The sequence below is a fragment of the Trichosurus vulpecula genome, chromosome 4 (assembly GCF_011100635.1).
Source record: "Trichosurus vulpecula isolate mTriVul1 chromosome 4, mTriVul1.pri, whole genome shotgun sequence".
Lineage (NCBI taxonomy): Eukaryota > Metazoa > Chordata > Mammalia > Diprotodontia > Phalangeridae > Trichosurus > Trichosurus vulpecula.
Genome location: NC_050576.1, coordinates 302,079,312 through 302,103,327, shown reverse-complemented (window position 1 = coordinate 302,103,327; position 24,016 = coordinate 302,079,312). Strand labels below are relative to the sequence as shown.

Here is a 24,016-nt window from a genome sequence, read left to right as displayed (position 1 = left end):
TGATACTTAAAGCTAACATACAACATAGTACATGCCAGACACTGTGCTGTGCACTTGAGATAGAAAAACAAGCAAAAAACAACCCCTAGCCTCAAGGAGCTTATAGTCTAAATGGAGGAAACAATATGCACAAAAATAGTTGCAGATAAACATGAAATCTTGCAGGGGAAGGCACTAGCAGTGAGAAGACCCATAAAGAGCTTCATGCAAAAGGTGACACTTAAGCTGAAGGAAATCCACAATTCCAAAAAGACAGAGTTGAAAAGGGAGAACATTTCAAGTTATGTGAGACAGCCAGTGAAAAGGCACAAAGTAGGTAAATGGGAGTGTTCTATGGAAGGAACAATCAACGCCAAAATGGCTAGAACAGAGTGGATAGAGGAGGGTAATAAACCTAGCTGCCCAATAAAATTTTTATCAAATTAAAGTATACAACCTCACAATCATGAGGTTGTAGAAACCTGTCATAGAAATCACACTGCAGATATAACTTAAGAAATAAAACTTTATATGCATATATATGAATAATACACATGAAATTGGATATTATGGTTTATATGGAAACCCTTATTTGAAAAAGCTCTGTGTGTATGTACATGCATATGCATGCGCATGTAAGCTCCTATTTTCATTTTTCCAAGGTAAAGAGACTCAACTCCTATAGATTCCAATATAGTACTAGCAAAGCTCAACATTAAGGGATCACTGATTCTATCAAGCCTTTGGAATACCTAAGACAATCAAAATACTATAATTTATCAGAGTTGTAAATGAAATTATTCAATAACAAATTATATAAAATCTTTTCAGGAATTTTTCATGGTAAAATAATTTACTGTGTGATCTAAGAGACGTAACATAGAGGAAGAAATTGTAAAGGTACATAAGCATTTAAATGTAAATAAACATGTATGTAAGCAATATGTATATTACACATTTTCTAAAATATGTTGGAATTGCTTAAGATACCACAAGGTGAAGAGACTTGCCCAAGTATCTAGCAAGTGAAGGACAAAAACCTGAACTTAGATTTCCTGACTCCAGGAGCAACCCTATGCCCACTAAGTCATCCTATCACTATTATTCCATGCCACTATTAGACAGCATTAACTCTCAGGAATTTCCTTACTTGAAACCAAAATCTACTATAATGCTAGTCTGACAGCCTTAGAGGCAAGCAATTTGCACTAAGAAAGGTAGCATTCACCAAGACACAGAAAAATTAACTTGTGAATTTTATTTTGGTTAATTTTTTATTGATATTCATAGTCTTAATGTATGCTAAACTTCTCTTTAAAATAATACGTAATAGCTTTAAGTCTGTTGACAACAAAAATCAATTATATTAAACATTTTTACAAGAAAATATCTTTACAAAAAACTCAGAATTCTAAGGTTTTTTCCCTTATTCTTTTATCCAGAATTGATGCATCAGATTTCAGCTCATACCAGGCTAAATAAAAGTATTCTCTTTCATAATTAATTTTTTGGCTTTAAGGAAAAAAGATCAGTGGACCTGAAGATTTCCTCTTTCTCAAATCCTTGAAATGTTTAAATACTTTGGGCAAGAAAATGGTATTTTATCAAATAACTTGTATAAGGGTTTCCAAATGCCTTTTAGCATCTAAAAAACCTAAACTGCTTTAAATTCTTTGTTGTGTTAAGATACTGTAGGCCAAAGGAATAGCAGAGACAGGACTACATGTAGCACCAACCTTACCTCTAACCATCTCCAGAACCCAATCTTCCACTAAAACACTGTGCAATAGAGTTAAGCTCCTTGAGGGCATGGACTATCTAGGTTTTGTCTCTGAATACCAAGTGTCTAGCATAGTGACTGAAATACAGTAAGCACTTAATAAATGTTTTCTTGTATTAAATTAAATACTATAATCAGAGCCAAAGAAAATAAAAGCACAAAAGGAAGTATACTTTCCAAATCAGGTAACTCAAAAACTGTTACCCCCGATGTGATCTGTATGTCCCCTTAATCACATCAAAGCATACAGAATATAATCAAAGATAACATATTATTTGGTTAATTTTAACATGTCTGGAGTCAAATGGTCTTAAAAGAAGAGAAGTAAACTGCAGAGTCCAGAAAAAGGAGAGTCAAAAAGTAATAATCTATTAATGTTTACCCCATCTTGTCCAGAGAAGGAGGAGGTCTGATTATAATGACCTGGTTACCAAGACAGAATGCAAATCTCCTAAGAAAATCCAATTCTCTTTACCATAATTGTACACTCACTAAGCAACCTTCAAAATCTGTAATTTAAACTCCAGAAAAAACTTATCTACCATGAAAAAATGTCTTTGTAGAAAGTAATCAACCTTCATTATGTTTTCAAATGTCTTATATTATATATTTGTAGGTTGGATTCTACTACCTAATTCGCACTTTGCTGATGTGATTCAATACCCCCAGAGTCTACTCAAATGAACTAATAAAAGCAAGGATCAGCCCCACAGTGATCCCATCAGGATTTAGACACCCCATCTAAAGCCCAGATTAAGCTCCAGATAATCAACCTCTCTCAAGTGCTGTAGTGTCTTAATTACAATAAAGACATTAAAGCAAGTTAGATGGATTTTTGCTAAATAACATCTCTCAGTTATTTTAAAGAATGCTGTTAAAAATTTAACTTACTATATCAAAATCATACTTTTAACTTTCTAACAAAATAGAACATAAAAAAGGGTCTTTTAAAGTTATCTGATATTTGGAGAAACTTGTTCCTACCCTAACTGGTGAAGATGACTCCTCTGTATTTCGTTTCTGAGGCTCTGTTTCCACATCTTGTCGCTTATTCTTCATCCTTTCCCTAAGATCACCAGTGGGTCTTTCTGGAGACCTATATGATTTAGAAAAAGAAAGAAGAAACTATTATGTGATATGACTTAGAGAAGTAACTAAAAAATTCACTCTTAAATATGGCTCCTTTCAAAATTTTAATGACTACTCAAGTTTGGAAAAATTAATCCATATAATTCAACTCTGCATACACAGGAAAAAAATGAGCAATACTCTCATTACCATTCAGAATATTAATTCTGGTCAGACATTATTCAATTAGATGGAGAATCAGGTACAGTATCAGATTTGGAAATTAAAGTTTGCCTTTTCCCACCTTCATGCTGAAAGGCCAATATTATTGAGTTATTTAAATTAGTCAATCATCTGGTGTATTAACTGGGTTTGAGACCACTTTGTCAAAATAAAAATTCAAGGAATAAAATTGAGAAATGGAACTATGAGACTTAACATTATAGTTAATCTAAGGGAATTATTCATATACAGAGCCATAAATCTATAAATTTGCTAATGCAGCACATTCGCAAACAAAGACAGTAACAACTAATAAAACCAACATGCATCTTAAGTCAAGCAAAATTCAGAAATGCTGATTTAACTCCAGCTAAGGAACTAGGGAAGGCAGAAGGGCAAGGAAAAGGTGAATTGAAAGAAAAGATATGTATCTGTGTACACACACTAATAATGTAAATAATGTATAACGTACATATTTTGCTTTTAATTTATTGACAATAATTTATTTTATTTTCAATTTATTGACAATATCAGCGCACAGATTATGAAAGGAAAAGGGAAATATATCATTTTTTAAAATATGTCTGGCCTTCTTCTGGTACAAGGGAAATAAAAAATTAGGTAATAGTTATCACCAGTTTCCTAATGCAAAAAATTGCCTGAAAAAGACCCTAGAAAACTAATAATAAATGACATATAAGTCAATTTAAGAGACATTTAGGTTAGCCATCCTGGGTAACGATTAAAACACAGACAATATATTCAGTAAACTAAAATTACAGTCATATTTGTAAAATGTTTTTATGTTGGACAAAAATATTAGCAAGATTTTAAGAGGTAGCCTGGGGTATATAGTAGAGATGGAGAGTTGGCCTTAAAAGTCAGACACACAGAGGGGTTTCAAGTTCAGGCTCTGATACATATGAGCTTTGTGATCCTGTGCAAGTGTTTCAACAATCCGGCTAGCAGCTCCTGTGGGGGTGTAAAACCAACAACCACCAGCTCATAGAAACACGGCAAGCCCAGGTTCTTTTGATCTGCTTTACTAAGGAAAGCAACATTAAGGGGTTAACAATCTTACTTTAATCCAATATACAAATATCATTCACTCAGTTCAGGGGGAAAGGCCAGCACCCTGAGCTTCAAAGCAAATACAAACAAATTACAAACATCAACAGACCTTGTATGATTCAAATTTCAATGCATAGTTACCAGAGTTTATTTAACAAAGTCCCAAGGAGTTTACAAGCTGGAGGGCTCTACAGCTGTTCAACTCTCCACATCAGCAAGCCACCAAGAGTGAGAGCCCTAAGCAAACAGCTTTGTCTTCCCTTTTTATGCCCTCTTTAGCTGTCATCAAACATCATCTGAGCAACCAGAACTTAAGCTCTTACTATTGGCTCTGGAGTTAGCACTTCCCCCTAGGACAGTGAGGGTTTCACACCCACATTCACTTAGCTCCTAATAGCTAGGGGTTTTGGGCCTACTTGGGAGCAAAGATATAATCAGACCTCCCTTCATAGGCCCCACCTGGAGCCCCACCTTAATTACCAATTCACACCCACATAGGCCTAGCACCTAATAGATAGGGGTTCCGGCCTGAGGCTTAGTTACCTAGTAAGACTCAATCAAAGACATTTAATTAATCATTTTAAAACAGTAAGAAGAGAGTCCAGGGGCGGAGCCAAGATGGTGGCTAAAAAGCAGGGACTGTGAGCTCCCTGCCAAGTTCCTCCAAAAACCTATATAAAATGGCTCTGAACCAATTCTAGAACTGCAGAACCCACAAAACAGCAGAGGGAAGCAGGGATCCAGCCCAGGACAGCCTGGATGGTCTCTGGGTAAGGTCTATCCTGCATGGAGCTGGGAGCAGAGGGGTAGCGGGAACAAAGCAGAGCCCAGCGTGGGCGGTGCAGACCAACAAGACCAGGAGCCAGACCAGGAGGCGGGTGGAGAGGGCCCTAGCGCCCTGAATCAGTGAGCTGCAGCAGTTACCAGACTTCTCAACCCACAAACACCAAAGACAACAGAGGTTAGTGGGAAAAGCTGCAGGAGTAGAAGGAGTTCGTGGTTCGGCCACCACCCTGGGGGGAAGCGGAGGAGGGGCAGCTACAGAACTACAGCTGCAGTTGCTTCCAGCCCCAGGCCCACCTGGTGGGAGGAATTAAGTGGCAGATCAGAGCAGGAGTGAAGAGCCTGCTGAAGATCTAAGTCCAGTCTGGGTTGGGGGTTCTTGGGGAAGGAGGAGTGCTGGTGTGACAGAGCTGGCGCATCCCCCCAAGCGTGGAACATAGAACTCTTTAGTCTACAAGCAGTCATACCCCGCCGAAAAACTCAAGGGTCAAGTTAGTTGGCTGGGAATACAGCCAGGCAGCGAAAACGCACCCAGATTCAGTCTCAGACTCTGGAATCTTTCTTTGGTGACAAAGAAGACCAAAACATACAGCCAGAAGAAGTCAACAAAGTCAAAGAGCCTACAACAAAAGCCTCCAAGAAAAACATGAACTGGTCTCAGGCCATGGAAGAGCTCAAAAAGGATTTGGAAAAGCAAGTTAAAGAAGAGGAAAAATTGGGAAGAGAAATGAGAAGGATGCGAGAAAACCATGAAAAACAAGTCAATGACTTGCTAAAGGAGACCCAAAAAAAATGCTGAAAAATACACTGAAGAAAACAACACCTTAAAAAATAGACTAACTCAAATGGCAAAAGAGCTCCAAAAAGCCAATGAGAAGAAGAATGCCTTGAAAGGCAGAATTAGCCAAATGGAAAAGGAGGTCCAAAAGACCACTAAAGAAAATACTACCTTAAAAATTAGACTGGAGCAAGTGGAAGCTAGTGACTTTATGAGAAATCAAGATATTATAAAACAGAACCAAAGGAATGAAAAATGGAAGACAATGTGAAATATCTCATTGGAAAAACCACTGACCTGGAAAATAGATCCAGGAGAGACAATTTAAAAATTATTGGACTACCTGAAAGCCATGATCAAAAAAAGAGCACAGATATCATCTTTCAACATATTATCAAGGAGAACTGCCCTGATATTCTAGAGCCACAGGGCAAAATAGAAATTGAAAAAATCCACAGATCGCCTCCTCAAATAGATCCCAAAAAGAAATCTCCCACGAATATTGTCACCAAATTCCAGAACTCCCAGATCAAGGAGAAAATATCGCAAGCAGCCAGAAAGAAACAATTTGAGTATTGTGGAAACACAATCAGAATAATCCAAGATCTGGCAGCTTCTACATTAAGAGATCAAAGGGCTTGGAATACGATATTTCGGAGGTCAATGGAGCTAGGATTAAAACCAAGAATCACCTACCCAGCAAAACTGAGTATCATGCTCCAAGGCAAAATATGGATTTTCAATAAAATAGAGGACTTTCAAGCTTTCTCAGGGAAAAGACCAAAGCTGAATAGAAAATTTGACTTTCAAACACAAGAATCAAGAGAAGCATGAAAAAGTAATCAAGAAAAAGAACAAGAAAAAGAAATTGCAAGGGACTTACTAAAGTTGAACTGTTTTGTTTACATTCCTACATGGAAAGATGATGTGTAAGATTCATGAGACCTCAGTATTAGGGTAGCTGAAGGGAATATTCATATATATATATATATATGTTTATGTTTATGTATATATATGTGAGTGTGTATGCATATATATATATATATATGTATGTGTGTATATATAGAGAGAGAGAGCACGCAGGCACAGGGTGAGCTGAAGATGAAAGGAAGATATCTAAAAGAAATAAAATAAAATTAAGGGATGAGAGAGGAATATATTGAGAGAGGGAGATAGGGAGAGATAGAATGGGGTAAATTATCTTGCACAAAACTGGCAAGAAAAAGCAGTTCTGTAAGAAGAAAAGAGAAGGCAGGTGAGGGGGGAATGAGTGAATCTTGCTCTCATCAGATTTGACCTGAGGAGGGAATACCATACATACTCAATTGAGTAACTTACCCCACAGGAAAAAAGGAGGAAGAAGAAGATAAAAAAAGGGGGGATGATAGAAGGGAGGGCAGATGGGGGTGGAGGTAATCAAAAACAAACACTTAAAAAGGGGACAGAGTCAAGGGAGAAAATTCAATAAAGAGGGATAGGTTAGGAAGGAGCAAAATATAGTGAGTCTTTCACAATATGAGTATTGTGGAAGGGTTATACATAATGATACACATGTGGCCTATGTTGAATTGCTTGACTTCTTAGGGAGGGTGAGTGGGAAGGGAAGAGGGGAGAGAATCTGGAACTCAAAGTTTTAAAAACAGATGTTCAAAAACAAAAAAATTTTTGCATGCACCTAGAAAATAAGATACACAGGCAATGGGGCACAGAAATTTATCTTGCCCTACAAGAGAAGAAGGGAAAGGGGGATGGGAGGGGAGTGGGGTGACAGAAGGGAGGGCTGACTGGGGAACAGGGCAACTAGAATATACGCCATCTTGGAGTGGGGGGGGAGGGTAGAAATGGGGAGAAAATTTGTAATTCAAACTCTTGTGAAAATCAATGCTGAAAACTAAATATATTAAATTAAAAAAAAAAAAGAACAGGAAGGGTAGAGCAGGAAAGTCAGAGCAGTTCAGAGTGGTGGCAGTGAGAGGAGGCAGGCCAACAGACAGCTAGGATTGTGAGTGTTTGGTTGTGGGAAGGCCTAAGCAGGGGGAAGAAGGCTTTGGAATGGAGTTGCTCCCTGCTGTGATAATGAGTGTTAACTTCTTTGTTGCTATGATGGATTTGGTTTACTGATGCTGGGATTTGGCTTTCTGGTGTCTGAATAAATGTTTTGGTTCTGTCTTCTAAAGAAAAAAACAAACAGTAAGAAAGTCCCAACTTAATTGATATTACAGCAAGTCACTGAAAACTCTTAATATCTCAGGCAATTCCAGTACTTTTAAGTTGCAAAACAGCTTCCAAACCAAACTGGTAGAAAAAAGTTCCTAACCCGAAATTTCATGTCATGTTATTTGCACAAATACATATTTACAGGCATCTTTGCTCAAATTTTTAAGTAGTTCTAAGACAGTGGCATTAAAAAGATGCTTTCAATCTATCAGCAAGTGTTTGTTAAAGGCTTACTACAGGCCAAGCACTGTTCTTGGCACTATATACGATATAAAAGATGGTGCCAGCCCTCAAAGAATTTATATTCTACTAGACATTCATTTTTTTATCACTAACAAGTTGTTAAGTGTTTCAAAAGTTTTTTTTTAAACACGGTATACAATCAGAGCTTATAGCTTTCTATGCAGAGGAGGTATTCCACAAATTATCTGCTTGAATATTAAATCTGTGCAAAGTAAATTTTCTGAACTGTTATTTTATTTTAGTTTTGAACTAAAACTACTTCTGCCAAATACTAAGGAGAAAGAAAGAAGGGGGGGGGGGGGGAAGGAAAAGAAGGAGAAGCAAAAAAGGTACATTTCATCCGTTACAGCTTCCAGAACTTAGAGCTTCAGCATTAATCACACAGAGGTAACTATTTTCTGGGCAGATAAATTGCTTTATCTGCCTTTGGAAAAACCTGATTCTAAAAAACAGGAATAATATACTTATTAATCTGAAGACGTCATCTAAGTGGAAACAGTAAAGGTGAAAATAGTAAAACACGGAGTAGCTATGAGAAGGCAAGCCCACATGGATCTCTAAACTAGTCCAACCATTTTGGAAAACAATTAGGAATTATATGAGGGGGAAAGTGACTAAATTGACACAGCAATCATACTACTGGGCATATTCTCCAAGAAGGCTTGAAATAGAAAGGTCCAATAGACAATCAAAATATTCACAGCAGCACTTTTTGTAATAGCTAAAAACTATAAACAAATTATATGCTCATCAATTAAGATTAGCTGAACAAACTGTTTTAGGTGAATATAATGGAATATTATTGTACTATAAGAAATGACAAATGAGGAAATGAGAGAATCACAGGGAGACTTTTATGAACTAATGAATATATGCAATGACTATAATAGTATTAAGACAACGCTAAAAGACAGCTGAACTTGAATTAAATGCGATGCTCAATTGTGGTCCCAGGAGACATCATGAGGTACACTTCCCTCCTCTAACAGAGAGACGTAGAAACCACATGTGTATAATGTTGCAAAGACACAATCTTGTCACTATGTCAGTTGGTTTTGTCTGTTTTACTTTGTTACAAGGGAAGGCTACATGGAGGAAATAGCATATTGGTGGATACAAAAAAAAAGTATCAACTAAGAGAGAACATTAAAAATAATAAGCTTTTTTGTAAAAGTTAGTGCCTCTAATCACATGATTCCCACAAGTTTCACAAATTAAGGACAACAAGTTGAGTTGCATTTAAGAAAATATCTAATTTCCTTTAAAATGCTTTATTTTGTTAAAACTAAATTTATACGCTGTGCCAAGAGAAGGATAGAGTAGCAGATTGCTAAGTCATTTTCTTGTTACTATACTTGGGGCATTCTGAATAATTAGGGATTAAATAATTATTACAAACTAACTTTAAAGTGTTAATACCATATCTTAGCAATATTTTTTGGTGCTCTGAGCATATAACAGTGGTAGGAGTATAGGACCTGGAGTCAGACAGATCTGAATTCAAATCCAACCTCGGACACTTGTTAGCTCTAGGACTCTGGGTAAGTCACTTAACCTCAGTTTGCCTCAGTTTCTTCATCTGTAAAATGTGGATATTGATAGCACAGACTTGCCCAGGTGGTTGTTATGACCAAATGAGACACTATTTGTAAAGTGCATGGCACATAGTAAGCACTATATAAAAGGTATTATTATTAGAAGTTCTGAAAAGGCAAAACATACAACTTAAAAGAGGAAACTAAAGAGAAATGGACTCATGATTATTTTTAGTACTATCATTGTTATTTTAAAGCTTTACTTTCTTTGTAATATTCATTTAAATCATTTTCATCATTTCTTGTTGATTAATGACACTAATTTATAATGTTTACAAAACTACTGAAGTATTTTTCTTCTAAAAAGTTACAAACAACTCCCTTTTCACCAAAAATAAAAATGTTAAACAACAAAAATCAAATTCCTGAGATTCTGTGAACTCCTACCAGCACTGCCTTAATTAAATATATTATTAATAAAAGAAAGGTACAAAAAGTCCACTAAAGAACTACAAAAATAAGCCATTTATGGTCAATTATTTGATTTGGATCCTCCTAAGTCCTATTTCAAAGCTAATGAAATAATACTGAGCAAGAAAAATATATTAAAACATTTCAAATGAATTAAACTTGAAAACATTTTTAAAATATTCAATGTAGACATACCAATGTTTCTTTTTGACAACTTTATAAAAGTTTACTGCTTTCCCTTCCCTATGCTCCCAAAAAAACTCACCAGGTTTTCTATTTTTACATAAGACAAATGCTGACATTTTCCAAGAGTTTATGGACAATTTTTTGAAACCTAAATTACCTTCTATAACTGCTGCTATAACCCTTGCCTCGAGGTGAAGGGCCATGTATGAATCTACACGTGTTCCCATAGGGACAGTTGCCAGTCTTCAGCCAGTTACGGCACTGTGTCTAAAAGAGATAAGTATTACTGGATGAATTGCAAGAAATTTTAGTAATAAGATACCTGAGATACAAAAGCAAAATAAGTCTTATCGTTCCAGTTAATCTGATAACTTATTGTAAAAGTAATACAAACAAAAGGCAAATAAAGAAAAAAGTTTATAAAATTTTTTCAACTCTTTTCAAAACATAACTCAAAAAACAACTTTTATAAACATTCCTATATTAAAAGCTAACAGTTCTTTATCAAATCAAACCAATATTCAGTATTAGGAATTCCAAAAGGACTCTCAAATCTATACTGCTGATGACTCACCTCAGCTGTATTTCCAGTGCTGGGTCCAAGCCTTTCGAATACACTCGGTCTTCGGGACGTGCTATCGGATATGGTCTTGGTATTTTCCACTGTGACCTTTCTTCTAATTTTTGACATCTTGTACTACTTTAACCAAAAAAAGAGAGAAAAACCGTAAAATACTTTGGTTTTAAATAACTGAGACTAAACTTACAAACAGAACTACTACACTGTAAAACTGAAAAGCGTTACAGTTGACATCAAGGATGAACACACAAACTCAGGTGGAGGTAAAAGGTGCACATCAGAGCATTTTGTTTTCGTTTTAAAAATATATATCATATAAACAAAATTTATGCCAGTCAAGTTAATATGGTGACTGTGATTTTATTTACTCCTAAGTTTGTAAAAATCATCTTCCTCTATTCAAAATGTTCTAATATTGCCTAAGATAAAAGCAATAGTTTTTAAGAAAAGAACTGACTAAGCTATTACATTTTTCACTATTAGATTTTGCACAACATTCTGGCTTGTCAAGATTTTTTTAAATCCTGACTACAGATCTGTGATCTCTTCAATCACAGCTTATACTCCAATCCCATCTTTATGGGGTATCCGTGCCTGCCCATCCTAGGGGAATTCTTGTTCCTGTCCACCCCCAAATTCCCTATATCCTCAAATTCTCTTGATATCCTAGGCATACTTTCATTCTTGTCATTTTTGATCATACATCCCCTTGATGGCAATATTTTATATCTGTTCTACCTAATTCTTATTTGTGTAATGTGCTACACAAACCTGCATGAGCGCCTCATAAATCTTTCTATTTCCCCTTGAGTGATCCCTAACAATACTTCCAAAAGTGTAGTACCCCATGATTTACAGCCCTAATGCCCACTCTGTAATCTTCTAAAGGCCTCAGGAAATGCCCTGCCTCATTTCTCTTTCCACACTTAAAAACAACCACTCCCAAACAGTTTCTTTCCTTCCCTGAACCTTAGCTAAACAGAAAACAAGTGTCTCAATTTTTCTTCCCCTAATGGATTTACTGCTAGAAAAGATATACAGAAAAAAGTCAAAATGGTTTAAGTTGTCCTTTTTTCCCTTTATACTTCAAATGCAAAGATACACAAGGTAATAACAGTGGGTCTTTAGATACACATAGGACCAAAGTAAGCTGCTGAAAAGTAGATGAAAAACACCTAAACTCAATAACTATTGTGAGCGTAAATGAAACAAGGTGCTAGGATAATGGCCAGGAGGAAAAGAAGGAAATAAGATTATTAAATACAGAAATTGCCTTTTTCAAGCTTTTCCAACTCTTACTTATTGTAGTGCCAGCCCTCTGTTAATTGTTTCCTACTTTTGGCTTCTCTTACATATATTTGCATGTTGACTCTCCCATTAGATTGTAAGTTCCTTGAGGACAGGCACCATTTCAGTTTTGTTGTGATTTTCAGGTTTTTGCCTCTTTTAGTATCCCCAGCCCTTAGCACAGTACCTGGCACATAATAGGTGATTGATAAATGTTTACTGATTGATTGCTACCAGGAGGTAAGCAGGACACAGATTGCGGATTCTAGGCCTCATTGAAGGGTGATGGAGAAGGAGAGGAAAATCTCTAGGGACAGGGAAGGTAAAGGAATTTCTGGGGCTACCCACTGAGCAGCCAATTCCCAGGTGGCTATTTTATAGCGACAAAAATCAAATGTCCTCAAGTTTTATTACTGCAATGTAATATTTATTATTTTGTATATAAAAGACAGGGGGTATCTTGAAGACAAAAAGTTTAACAATTATTTTTCTACCAAACATGTTCATATACCCAAGACAGTAACTCTTCAAAAGAAATAAAAGAAATTTATAACTTATTTCACTTATCAACCCAAAAAGACATCCTGTGTTTAATAACTGAATTCAAATAAATTTAAACTGTGTCCCTGTTATCACCAGTCTTCTGTAAAGACTTCTGATCTCTTTATCCTTCTTTTCTACATGTTCATTACTTGCTTCTTACATTTCTGATTTGTTAGTCATCCTTTGCTAGCTGGGACATTAAGACTAGCACCAAGACCATTTCCTCCATATCAATTTATAACTATATCTCCAACTGTCACAATTTAAACAAAGCAACTTTCAAAACCTTTAAAAAATTCTGAGTCATAAAGGAAAATGGAAAAATACACAGTTAAGTATAATTCTCCTCTACCCTCCATACTAAAGGAAAACGTAGTTAAGCTAATGAAATACACATCTTAAACTCAACATTTACAAAACTGAACTCACTGTTGTTGCCCCAAACCACTTCCCTTCCCAACTTTCCTATTACTGACAAGAGCGCTGCAATCTCCCAGTCCCCCAGGATTGAAACCTTGGTGTCATCCTCATCTCTTCATTCTCTTACCCTCTACATACAATCTGTTGGCAGGGCCCATAGATTTTGCCTTCCTTTGCATCTCTCACATAAGCTCCCTTCTCTCATTCAATACAATTTGTACAGTAGCAGGGAAAAAAATCTCTAAAGTTCACTAACTGAAGCAGCTAGGTAGTTCAACGGATACAGTACCATGCGTGGAGTCAGGAAGACTTATCTTTCTCAGTTCAAATCTGGCCTTAGACACTGCCTAGCTGTGTGACCCTGGGCAAGTCACTTAACCCTGATTGTCTCAGTTTCCTGATCTGTAACATGAATTGGAGAAGGAAATGGCAAATCACTCCAGGATCTATGCCAAGAAAACCCTAGAAGAGGTTAGGAAGAGTCAGACACAACTGAACAACAACTAGAAAAAAAAAACTCTAACTTAAACATCACTAATTATCAAATCTCAATTACAGTAATAGGAAAAGCAAATCAATCAACATTTATTAAGCACCTACTATGTGCCAGGCACTGTGCTAAGCAGTGGGGAAATAAGGAAGGAGGTTACCTTGCCCTCAAGGAGGTTACCACCTAACAGGGCAACACAAAATACAAAAGGAAGTTGAAAAGGGACGGAGGGTAGCAATGAGGCGGAATATCTAGGCTGCAGGATGATGAATGAGATTAACCCATTACTGAGTTTCCTTGGGTATGGTGAAATCAGAAAAGGCCCATGGTCATGCAACCAAGTGAGAAATAAGGAGACACTTATAATGTCTATACTATTTTATTGGTCTTTTTCATACTTGTTTTTGGTAGGTCCTGAGTCCTGGTATGGAGAACTCCAAGTAAGAAAACGGTCTACTAATGCAGGTCTATACCTTGCAGGCAATTTACAGTCTTATTGAGCTTCCTGTGGCACTGAGAGGTTCAGTGACTTGCCAAGAGTCAATCAGTCAGCATGCCTGAAGTGGGATTTGACCTTTCTAAGGTCTACAGCCACTAGACCACACTGTCTCTCTCCTTATTAGTCTACAGGAAAAAAACCCAAAGAATAGAAAAATGATTTTTAACAGCTGCCCTCCTGCTTTAGAATTCTTTCCCTTCGCCTGTTGGCTGCCCAGCCCTCCTTCGAGTCTCAGTTAAGTCCCATCTTCTGCCTTTCTCAGTCCGTCTTAATCTTAGTGCCTTTTCCCGAGATTTTCTCCAATTTAAACTGTACGTATTTTATTTGTACATAGCTGCTCCTCCATAAATCTGAGTTCTTTGGCAGCACGAATTACTTTTTGCCCCTTTTTTGTAGACAGGTAAGTGGCACAACTCCAAACAGCAAGGATAAAGGAGGACAGCACTGCACATCTGGGGAATTCAGGCACGGAAAGGAACCTTGTTTTCATTCACAGAGATTATCGTAATGCCTGGCATACAGGAAGCACTTCATAAATGCTCCTTCTTACGAGAGATGGGGGCAATGGGCTTTGGGTCACAAGGTTCTTAAGATGATAACAATAATAGCTAACATTTACATATTGCTTACTGTGTGCCAGGCACTGTGCTAAGTGCTTTTCAATTATGTCATCTGAGCCGGGCAGCAACACTGAAAGGTAGGTGCTATTATCATCTCCGCTTTATAGATGAGGAAACCGAGGCAGACGGGGTCGCGTCAGAGGCCGGGTTTGAACTCGGGTCTTCCTGACTCCAGGCCCCGTGCCAGCTCTGGAGCTGGAAAGGACCTCAGATGCCATCTAACGCAAACCTCTCATTTTACAGATGAGGACACTGAGGCCCAAGGTGAGGGAAGGCTGGTCCAAGGGCAGAGGCAGTAAGCATCCGAGGTGGCATTTGAACCCCGGGCATCCCCGCTGTCCTGGCCGGGTGCAGCCAGTCCGGCCTATCGGCACGCGCTGGCCCCCGCCCCTCCCACCGGGCCGGCCCCACCCCCTCGCCCGCACAGACGTAAACACGGACAGCTTACCTCTGTCCCGAGCTCCCTCCGAGGGCGCTCCCCGCCGCCCCCGCCGCCGCCTCCGCCGCCACCACCGCCCCCACCCCCGCCACCGCCTCCACCCCCGCCACCGCCCCGAGGAGCGGGGGAGGCGACTCCCTGCCCACGGCCCGAGCCTCGGGAGGAGGAGGAGCAGCGTGCGCGGCTCCCGGGAACGGACCCTCGGCTCGCGGGGGCCCCCGGGGGCTGCTGGGAAACGGAGCCCGCCCGCCGCTTAGCCAGGGTCAGGCGAGGGCTGGAAAAGCTGGGAGAAGAGACGGGCCGCGGGCGGGGGAGCGGGAAGAAGAGCGGGAGGAGCGGGAGGAGGAGGAGGAGGGGAAAGGTGAGGAAAGACTGGAGGAAAGGCAGAGGAGAAGAAGCCGCCGGGAAGAAACGACAGGGCCGCGCACAGACTCTCCTTCGTTCCGTCGCCGGAAGCCGAGAGATCACTGGACCGGGCAGAGGCAGTTTCCGGCCACCGGATTAGTCGTCAGTGCGCACGCTCCATTCGTCACGAGCACGCCTCTCCTCGAGGCCACGCCTCCGGGAAACTGAGCAGAGACGGGGGCGGAGTCCGTGTTGCGCAGACGCTTTGGGAGCTTTGAACGGGCTCTCTTTCATTTTCACCCGTTTACTCAGCAGGAAAGCCGGTTTCTTTTTTTTCGCATCATAAATTTTCTATCAGGATGCATACTAAATACATAAAATGTCACGTTAATTCTTATAATTTGTTTCATTCATTCGACAAATATTTATTGAAGAGTATTGGTGAAAGTTCTAGTCCTGACTGCCATTTATACTAACTGTGCGATCTTAATTTAGTTCTATTTCATAAACATTTATTAAGCGCCCTACTATGTGCCAGGTACTAAGCTAAGCGCTGGGGGTACAAAAAGTGGGAAAAGATGGTCCCGACAGACCCTCAAGCAGCTTAGAAGCTAAGTCTCTTCACGTCGCTCCACTCATTCAAACAATATTTTCCTGACTAGTTTGGGCTCCGGGGCCCTTTTCAGCTCTGAAGTTTTCGTATGTAATTTTCTGATGTCTCCTGCTCTTTGCAAGTGGACGGTAGCAGATTTCTTTCAAGACAGAACCCTGCCCCCAAGAAGTAGGGCTCAGAAAAGCATCTGAGGTATATAATGATTAGGGTTTGAAGTAAGGGAAGACCTGCATTCAAAACCTGCCTCTGGCCTCTGTTAGCTGTCTGATCGTAGCTGAGTTACTTCATTTACCTCAGAGTTGGAAAAGTTTCCACAATAGATGTCCGTGGCACAGACAAAATAGCAGATCTAGACCACTATCTGCTACACACATAATAAAACTTAAGACAGAAGAAGAAAGTAGTATATTGCTCTCTTTTATTTGAAGTACGGGAAGAAATTTGTTGAAAGTTTGGTTGACACAAAAGTTGATAAGACTGACACTTTTTCCTGCTCCTTCATTGTAGTCATTAAATTTGAAGTAATGTTTCCAGTCAACATGAACATAGGATTGCTTTTTAAATTACTTCCAAAGATAAAACTTGAGATACTTGGTTATCCCACCCACTTCCCACCCCCCCCCCAAACCCACTCCATAGAAGTAGCATTTATGCTGACAATATCCCTTTTGTAAAAACCTGAAAGGGTAGGAAATCCCTTTATCTAAACTAAGACTTCTTTTTAAAATAAGGCAAAATAATTGAGTCATGCTATCATGAAATCAGTAATTTGAAAAGGGGGCGTATTAAGTGTTAAGGATGACATGAGAAGCTATGGTATAGACAGCTGCAAAAACTTCTATCGCTGTTGGTCTGATAAAACGTTCTGGAAGCAAGAATCCGTATTGGCCTTTATCTCGAAGTTCAAGAGTAAAAGAATATTTGATGCCCATGTCATAGGCCCAGTCATCTGAACCTCCAGGAGATAAATCTGGAAAAATATGAATCAGTTAATTACTATATGAAATATAGGTGCCCCAGGATAACTGATTTACATAATGACTAACTTAGGACCTTAAATTATGCTTCCTAATAAAAAGAAAGCTGATAGGATCAAGGGGATTCTTCATTCCTGGAATGTACCCCCCTCCTCACCTTCTCTCTGAATCCTTCAAAATTCACCTCAGGGGCTACCTCTCCTACGTGAAGCTTTCCTGATTCTTCCCAGTCCCTGTCGTGAGAGTTTGCTTTCTCCCCAAACTATACTATATTATACTTATCTATAAAGAGGAGGTACTTAGTAATGGCTTATTTAATTAAATTCTAACTGTGTACACATGGAGAGGCAGGGTTAGATAGTAGATTAAGGATTAGAATTAGAGGCAAGAAGACATTTTAATAGTTGTATGACCATGGAGAAGTAACTTAACCTTTACATAACTCAGTTGCGAGGCCCAAATGAGAAAATGAGTTTTGTCTTTGTAGCCATGGTGCCTGGTATATAATAAGTACTTAATAAATGTTGAATTGAATGCAGCATCTTTCTTACCTCCCTTCAAGTTTATAAACTTAGGGTGGACAGAAAGTAGCATCAATCTTAAGACAATATGGTATTATGGGAAAAGTACTGGACTTGTAATCAAAAGACACTTAGTAGCTATGTGGCCCTGAGCAAGTCTGAACTTCTGAACATGCAAGCTTCAGTTTCCTCATATGAATGTAGAGATAATAATTTGTTCAGAAAGTGCTTCTGAAGTAGCCATGGAAAAAAGACAGGTTAATAATTAACTTTATTAATAAAAGTATACCAAAGCTAAGAGACCTGGGAACAATAGGACCTCAGCCCCAGAAATATCACCAGCCTTGCTCCTTGATTGCCCTCCCCACCCCAGCTGTCATCCAGAAAAGCAACTCTTATGGATGTAGACCTGGCAACTGACCCTCTAGCCCCACCTCCTCTGCAGAGACCCAGAAAAGAAAGTTCTAATGCCAAAGTCCTTGGCACTCTCCAATGTTTCAGCATCTGATAGGGTTTTACTCGTGAAAAATAATCTAATGAGGGCCTTAGAACATAACAAGATCATTTAACAGAGAGGCACCCTGCTTCCCCTACCATATTTCCTACCACTGGCTGGGAGTACCCTTCTTTGATTGGCTGCATAAATGAAACAGGATGCATCTTTAAAACTGGCCAAACTGAAATAGTCTGTCTCTTTTCTGTGTACCTTTTCTTGCTGCATCCAGAGGGCAAAGAGAGGGAGAAGGTATCGTCCCCGTCTACCTCTTACCCCAGCTTCAGTTCTGAGAATTGGGGCTGGGGCCCTTCTTACTTTCAAGTGCCAGCAATGATCCCCACCAGACCTCAGAAGTTCAAGCTGACCTTAGAGTCAGAATTCCAAGTAGGATGTTGCAACCAGACAGCCCAGCAAGAAAGATAGAAAAGCCAGAATACCTGGGACTGAAGTCCTAGGGAAAGTGGGGGGCTAGATTTGGAATGTGGGACTGTGGGCTGTCTAGGAACTGAGCTAAGCTATGCACCCAATCCTTTCTCCCTCCCCAAGACAGGGTTGGAGGTGGAATTATGCCTCCCATATGTTGGGGGCATGAGTTTTTATATTTGTGAGTATACTTTTGAAGCATATATTCCTTTGTAAAAGCTAATCTTTTAGCTTTGACAAAGCTAAGTGGTTAAATGTAACTGGGGTGCAGTGGACCCCCCACACCTAGGGGAATATTAGAAGTGGGGGCTAGAGCCAATGGCAGAGAGTCTGCATACCCCAAAACCCTCTTCAGTGTACTAGAGAACCTGGGGGAGAGGTGAGATGTAATATACCTGGCCTTCAGGCAGTGGAAGGGAGGGGGGAGTTAGCAAGGCAAGATAATGAATGTTACAGTAACAATAAAGAAGATGTGTTACCCTCTGCTTTGTCACTGAACAACAACAAAAAACACTGGACCATTTCTTTTGAGTTGCAGCTGAAACCTCCTGTGCCTGTTGTCTCCCTTTATTAGAAGGTAAGCTCTATGAGAGCAGGGACCAGCTTACTTTTATACTAGAATCCCCAGCCCTTAGCCCAGTGCTTAACAACTAGTTTATACTTAATAAATGCTTTTCCCTTCATTCTTTTACTGGTTAAAAAAAAGCCTCCACAAGTAGGCCTTAAATGAATGAACAAAATGACAGAAGAAATGAATGAATGAATGTATATTTAAGTATTTATAACATCTGAGTCTTAGAATGGTAGACAGGAGTAACGTGTAATAAGACTGGAAAGCAAAGAGAGGGTCAGGTTGTGGAGGGTTTTAAAAGCAAAAGAAAGGATTTTATATTTGGACCTGAAAGTAACAGGGAACAACTGGAGTTTACTGACTAGAACAGAGGTGTTAAGCATATGCCCACAATTCATATTGTGGCCACAATACCCTGACCATCTGAACCAGATTAAAATTTAACTGGGAAAATTTAACCAAATAAATAAAAACACAATAGAACATAGATAATGTTAATATGTGGTTTTCTAAGTCAAAATGTGGCCGCAAAGAGAACCCTATATATGGTTTAGTAACCTCAATTTCTATTTGTGTTTGACACCACTGGAGTACTGGGTGGCTTGGCTAGGCCTGAACTTTAGAACATCTCTTTGGCATTTGAGTAGAGAGGATGGATTGGAAGGAGAAGACTTTGAGACAGGGAGACCAAGCAGAAGACCACTGCAATAGGCAAGTTATGAGATGACAAGGGCCTACACCAAGGTGGCAGTTGTGTGAATGGAGAAAAGGGGATGTATACTAGAGATGATGTGACAGTAGAAATGGTAACTTGGCAACAGATTTCCTTTTGTGCACTCTCCATTCCAGTAAAAGTGAAAAGGGCATGTTGAAGTCATCTATGTGATGACAAACAAGCCTTTGAATTTTCTTGTACCTTACTCCTGAACCATATTTTCCAACATATTTTTCACCATCAGCCCCTATACCTACCTTCAGAAGTTGTCTTGTACCAAAGAATATGTTGACTTAATTTGGAGGGTCTTATCATGTTTTTCCTAAAATTCTACTATCTCTTCATTACAGATATTGGTATACAAGTTACAATTATTTTTATGATGGTGCTTGTTTTGCAAATTCTTGTCAAGAGCAATGCTATGAAAGAAGACCAAATATCCCATGAAATTATGTTTTTTATTACCTTTGGATAGTTGATAAAAAAAACAACTCCTTTCTTTCCCTCTCCAAGGAAAATCTGTGAACCATCTCCCCACTTAGCTGCACCTTCCTTTTGTCTTCTGGTCAATTATATCCAGAAGGTTAAGAATGATATGACTCATTTACTCCAAAAATATGTTTACTTGCTCTTTAGATAAGAATCTCACATTAAGAGTACTAACAACTAAGTTATTATTTATGGATGGCCTACAAATTATGATTCTTGGTACTCTCTGCCTCCTTTGCCACTGCTCTACCACAATCACTACAGAAAGAGGTAGCCATACAAAACTGAGAGCCATTGTGAAATGTTCTTTGTTTCATAGGTTGCCATGGCCAAAGAACTGAATTCCAAATAGCCTTTCTTCTAGGGCATATTTTTTTAGATGATATTATCTTGATATGATTAAAGGAAGCTAGAATTAGACATGGACACTCATGCAGTGATCTTCCTGGAACTCTATTAATTGATTCTTGAGTAAGTAAATAACATATGTAAAGTGATTCACAAACTGTAGAGTACTATACAAATGTTGGCTGTTGTTGTTGTAGTAGCTAAGTTGATGAATTTAATTGGGAAAGGATATTGGTTTGGAATATCCTGTTTTCAACAATATCTCAGTTTTCAACATGTACAGTTTTAGTTGGTTGCTATTGGGATACCCAAGAGGAGACATCTCTGGGGGACCCTAATAATTAAAGGCTGGGAGGAAGATGAGGAAGCAGCAAAAGAAACAGAGAAGGCAGAGGAGATTGTTGTTGTTATTGTCATAATAGCTAAAACTTGTTCACTGATTGGGGATTTTCTGTCTTAGAATCAATATATCCTGAAGAGGCTCAGCCACTCACTTTGTAACTCACTTTGTAGCTTATCTCCAGTCTGCTCCACTTTCACACCAGCAGTGTGGCCCCAGCAAGCACCTTACTCTCTTACCCATCCCCTTTCTAGCTCCAATTTTATGATTTGTCTTGCCCTAGTCAAAGGTAAGGTCCCCATGAGTAGAGACTGTCTTGTTTTCTTGATTTTTTTGCATTCTTATTACTTAGCATAGTGCCTGCCACATAGTAAGGGCTTATTAAATGCTTGATCTAGCTAGCTACATCTACCCCCCTTTTAACCACTGATAATCACTCCAGTGAAACTGCTTTTTCTAGTGATTAAATCCAGTGGTCTCTTTCTAAGTTCTCAGCTTCAGAGGAGTGGGGGAAGAAGGCCTTTCAACTGCATTTTACATTACTAATGGCATTTAGTAGTGTACACATAGCAGGCATTCCATAAGCACTTGGTGAGTACATAGTTGACTAGAACCCATCATGAAATTCCCTTCTAGGGGCAGCTAGGTAGTGAAGTGAGTAGAACACCGGCCCTGAAGTCAGGAGGACCTCTGAGTTCAAATCCAGCCTCAGACACTTGGCACACTTACTAGCTGGGTGACCTTGGGCAAATCACTTAACCCCAATTGCTATGTCTTCCCCCACTCAAAAAAAATGTTACTCTATTTGATAACTTATTTATGAATGTTACACTTATTTGTATGTTACACTCCTCTCTGTTGTAGTCATTTGAAAAGAAAACACGTTGCCTGTGCTATTAATACATTTATATATATATATATATATATATGTATGTATATTTTTATAGTCACAAAATAGCACGGGTTACTATATATCATTACTTATATATATGTATATACACACACAAGTTTAGTGTATGTTATATAGTATGTAAGACTATATAGCACAGGTGAAGTTTCTGTTTCTAAAATAACTGCAGCAGAGAGGAATGTAACATACAAATATATACATGTGTATATATGTACTTATGTACACACACATATATAGTTACTATATATAATATGTATATAATATACTATGTTGGGGGAGGGAGAGGGAGAGAGAAAAAAGAAAAAGTGAGAGAGTTACTTTAGCACAGGTGAAGTTTCTGTTTCTAAAATAACTGCAAAAAGAGGAATGCAATATACAATATATTCATACACATATTATATATGTCATGTAATATATATGGAGAGTGATAGTAAGTTAAAGAGAGGGAGAGAAAAATATACTCTATAAAGTATATAGAAGATTACACAGAGAAAAATTATAACAATTATATTATATATTATAATATTATATATGCTTATATAACAATTGACTGTTTTCAAAGAGCTTAAGAAATAATACTTACAGATTGTTTGTGCACCAGGGCCATATTTGTAATAAATATTTTCACTAACTCTCTGAATAGCTTGAGCTGCTTGCCTTGCCACTAGAGACTAAAAGTAATAAGATATGGGATTTTTGTTAGAGCACAACTATAATAAGCAGAATGGTAGAAATGGTTAGCAGATGGTGACATTACATTTCATTTGTACACTTACCTCAATATCAGTAAAGCGAATATTTGAAAATAGAGATTTACAACAATACAACCTAATCCAAGTCAACATAATACAATATAATGCAATAGATAAATGAGCCTTGTACTACAAAAGGATTATTTGCTTCAAATACATATTTGCAATGTAATGACTTTAGGTAGCAAGCTCCTCTAGGCATATTGAAAATACCCTTCAGTTTTTAAAAGTTTGATTCATACATAGTTCTTCCTATGTAAAGTTGAATAAGCCTATATTTAATCTATAAGCCAATTTAGAAATGTTACTCATGTAATATAGTTTAATGATAGCTAATATTTCTCTAGCTCTTTAGAGTTCACCATTACCTTATTTAATCCTTACAACAATTCTGCAAGCTAGTAGTAATGCAACTATTTCTAGGTCCATTCAAACAAAGAAACAGAGATTCTCACTGATTTGCCTAAATTCACAAATCTATAAAGTGGTACTAATACCACTAGAATCCAGAATCTAGGTCTTCTGATTCCAAATATAGCTCTCTTTCTGCTCTACTATACTATTTTCTCTCCCTCTCTTTAACTCTCTACCACTCTCCGTTCCTTCTCTCTAAGAACACCTGTGTTTTTTTCTAAAATTTCCCCTTACTTCAAAACTTTTTTCCATCAGAATTAATGTACTGAGTTATAACATAGGAAACAATCAATCCCTCTACCCAAATTTGAAATTTGCTTTCAATCTTTGTCTTTCTATTTTTTTAAATCAGACCTAGAATCTTGACATTCTCACTTGGCCAGCAGGAGGTATGACCCTGGGCACTTAACCTCTCAATGTTATTTATGTTGCAGACTATAAATAGCAGAGAAGAGGTCTGCGTTGGTAAAGGAACTTTCGTCCCCTGAGAGCTCCCTCTACCAGTAAAATCACTGGTCTAGCCCTTATCCCCTATGTCCTTGTTGTCTTACCTAGGAGAATGTAAGTAAACTCCTGGACACTGTATTCAGAGGAGAGCTGAGACATGTGCTCCAGATAGACTTAGATACAGAGGGAGATGTAGTTTCAAGGAGAGAAGAGAGTTGGACTATGGAGTCATAAAGACCTCAGGAACTCAGCTGAACAACTATGCAGTAAAGATACTATACCAAGGGAAGCTGTGTGAGAACTTTATGAACAAAGAAAGGGCTTCCTAGCCTTGTAGCTCCAGGACTGCTTTTGCCACATGTGCATCCTACAGATGTATTTCACCAGCACTGTACCCTCAGTTTGAGCCCACTCTTCCTAGGAAAACTGTGCATTCTTTGTAGA

General features: G+C 38.5%; 2 protein-coding genes across 9 annotated transcripts in view; both read right to left on the bottom strand.

The window, feature by feature from the left end:
• ZC3H13 (zinc finger CCCH-type containing 13) overlaps positions 1–15,258 on the bottom strand; it is an 87,853-nt gene extending 72,595 nt beyond the window's left edge. For 4 of the 7 annotated variants that reach the window (XM_036755832.1, XM_036755836.1, XM_036755837.1 and 1 more), the window contains exons 1-4: positions 15,221–15,258; positions 10,908–11,030; positions 10,491–10,600; positions 2,744–2,855 (exon numbers count right to left, since the gene is read on the bottom strand). In XM_036755832.1, the coding sequence (XP_036611727.1) occupies positions 2,744–2,855; positions 10,491–10,600; positions 10,908–11,024 (339 nt within the window). In that variant the 5' untranslated portion in view covers positions 11,025–11,030; positions 15,221–15,258. Of the gene's footprint in view, positions 1–2,743; positions 2,856–10,490; positions 10,601–10,907; positions 11,034–14,782; positions 14,848–15,220 lie in introns of those variants that run through there. The other 3 variants (XM_036755834.1, XM_036755833.1, XM_036755835.1) reach the window with 3 other exon arrangements.
• A 1,312-nt stretch (positions 15,259–16,570) lies between these two features.
• Positions 16,571–24,016, bottom strand: part of CPB2 (carboxypeptidase B2) — a 50,557-nt gene continuing 43,111 nt past the window's right edge. For both annotated transcript variants that reach the window (XM_036755321.1, XM_036755320.1), the window contains 2 exons: positions 22,543–22,630; positions 16,571–17,139 (listed from right to left, as the gene is read on the bottom strand). In XM_036755321.1, the coding sequence (XP_036611216.1) occupies positions 16,955–17,139; positions 22,543–22,630 (273 nt within the window). In that variant the 3' untranslated portion in view covers positions 16,571–16,954. The remainder of the gene's footprint in view (positions 17,140–22,542; positions 22,631–24,016) is intronic.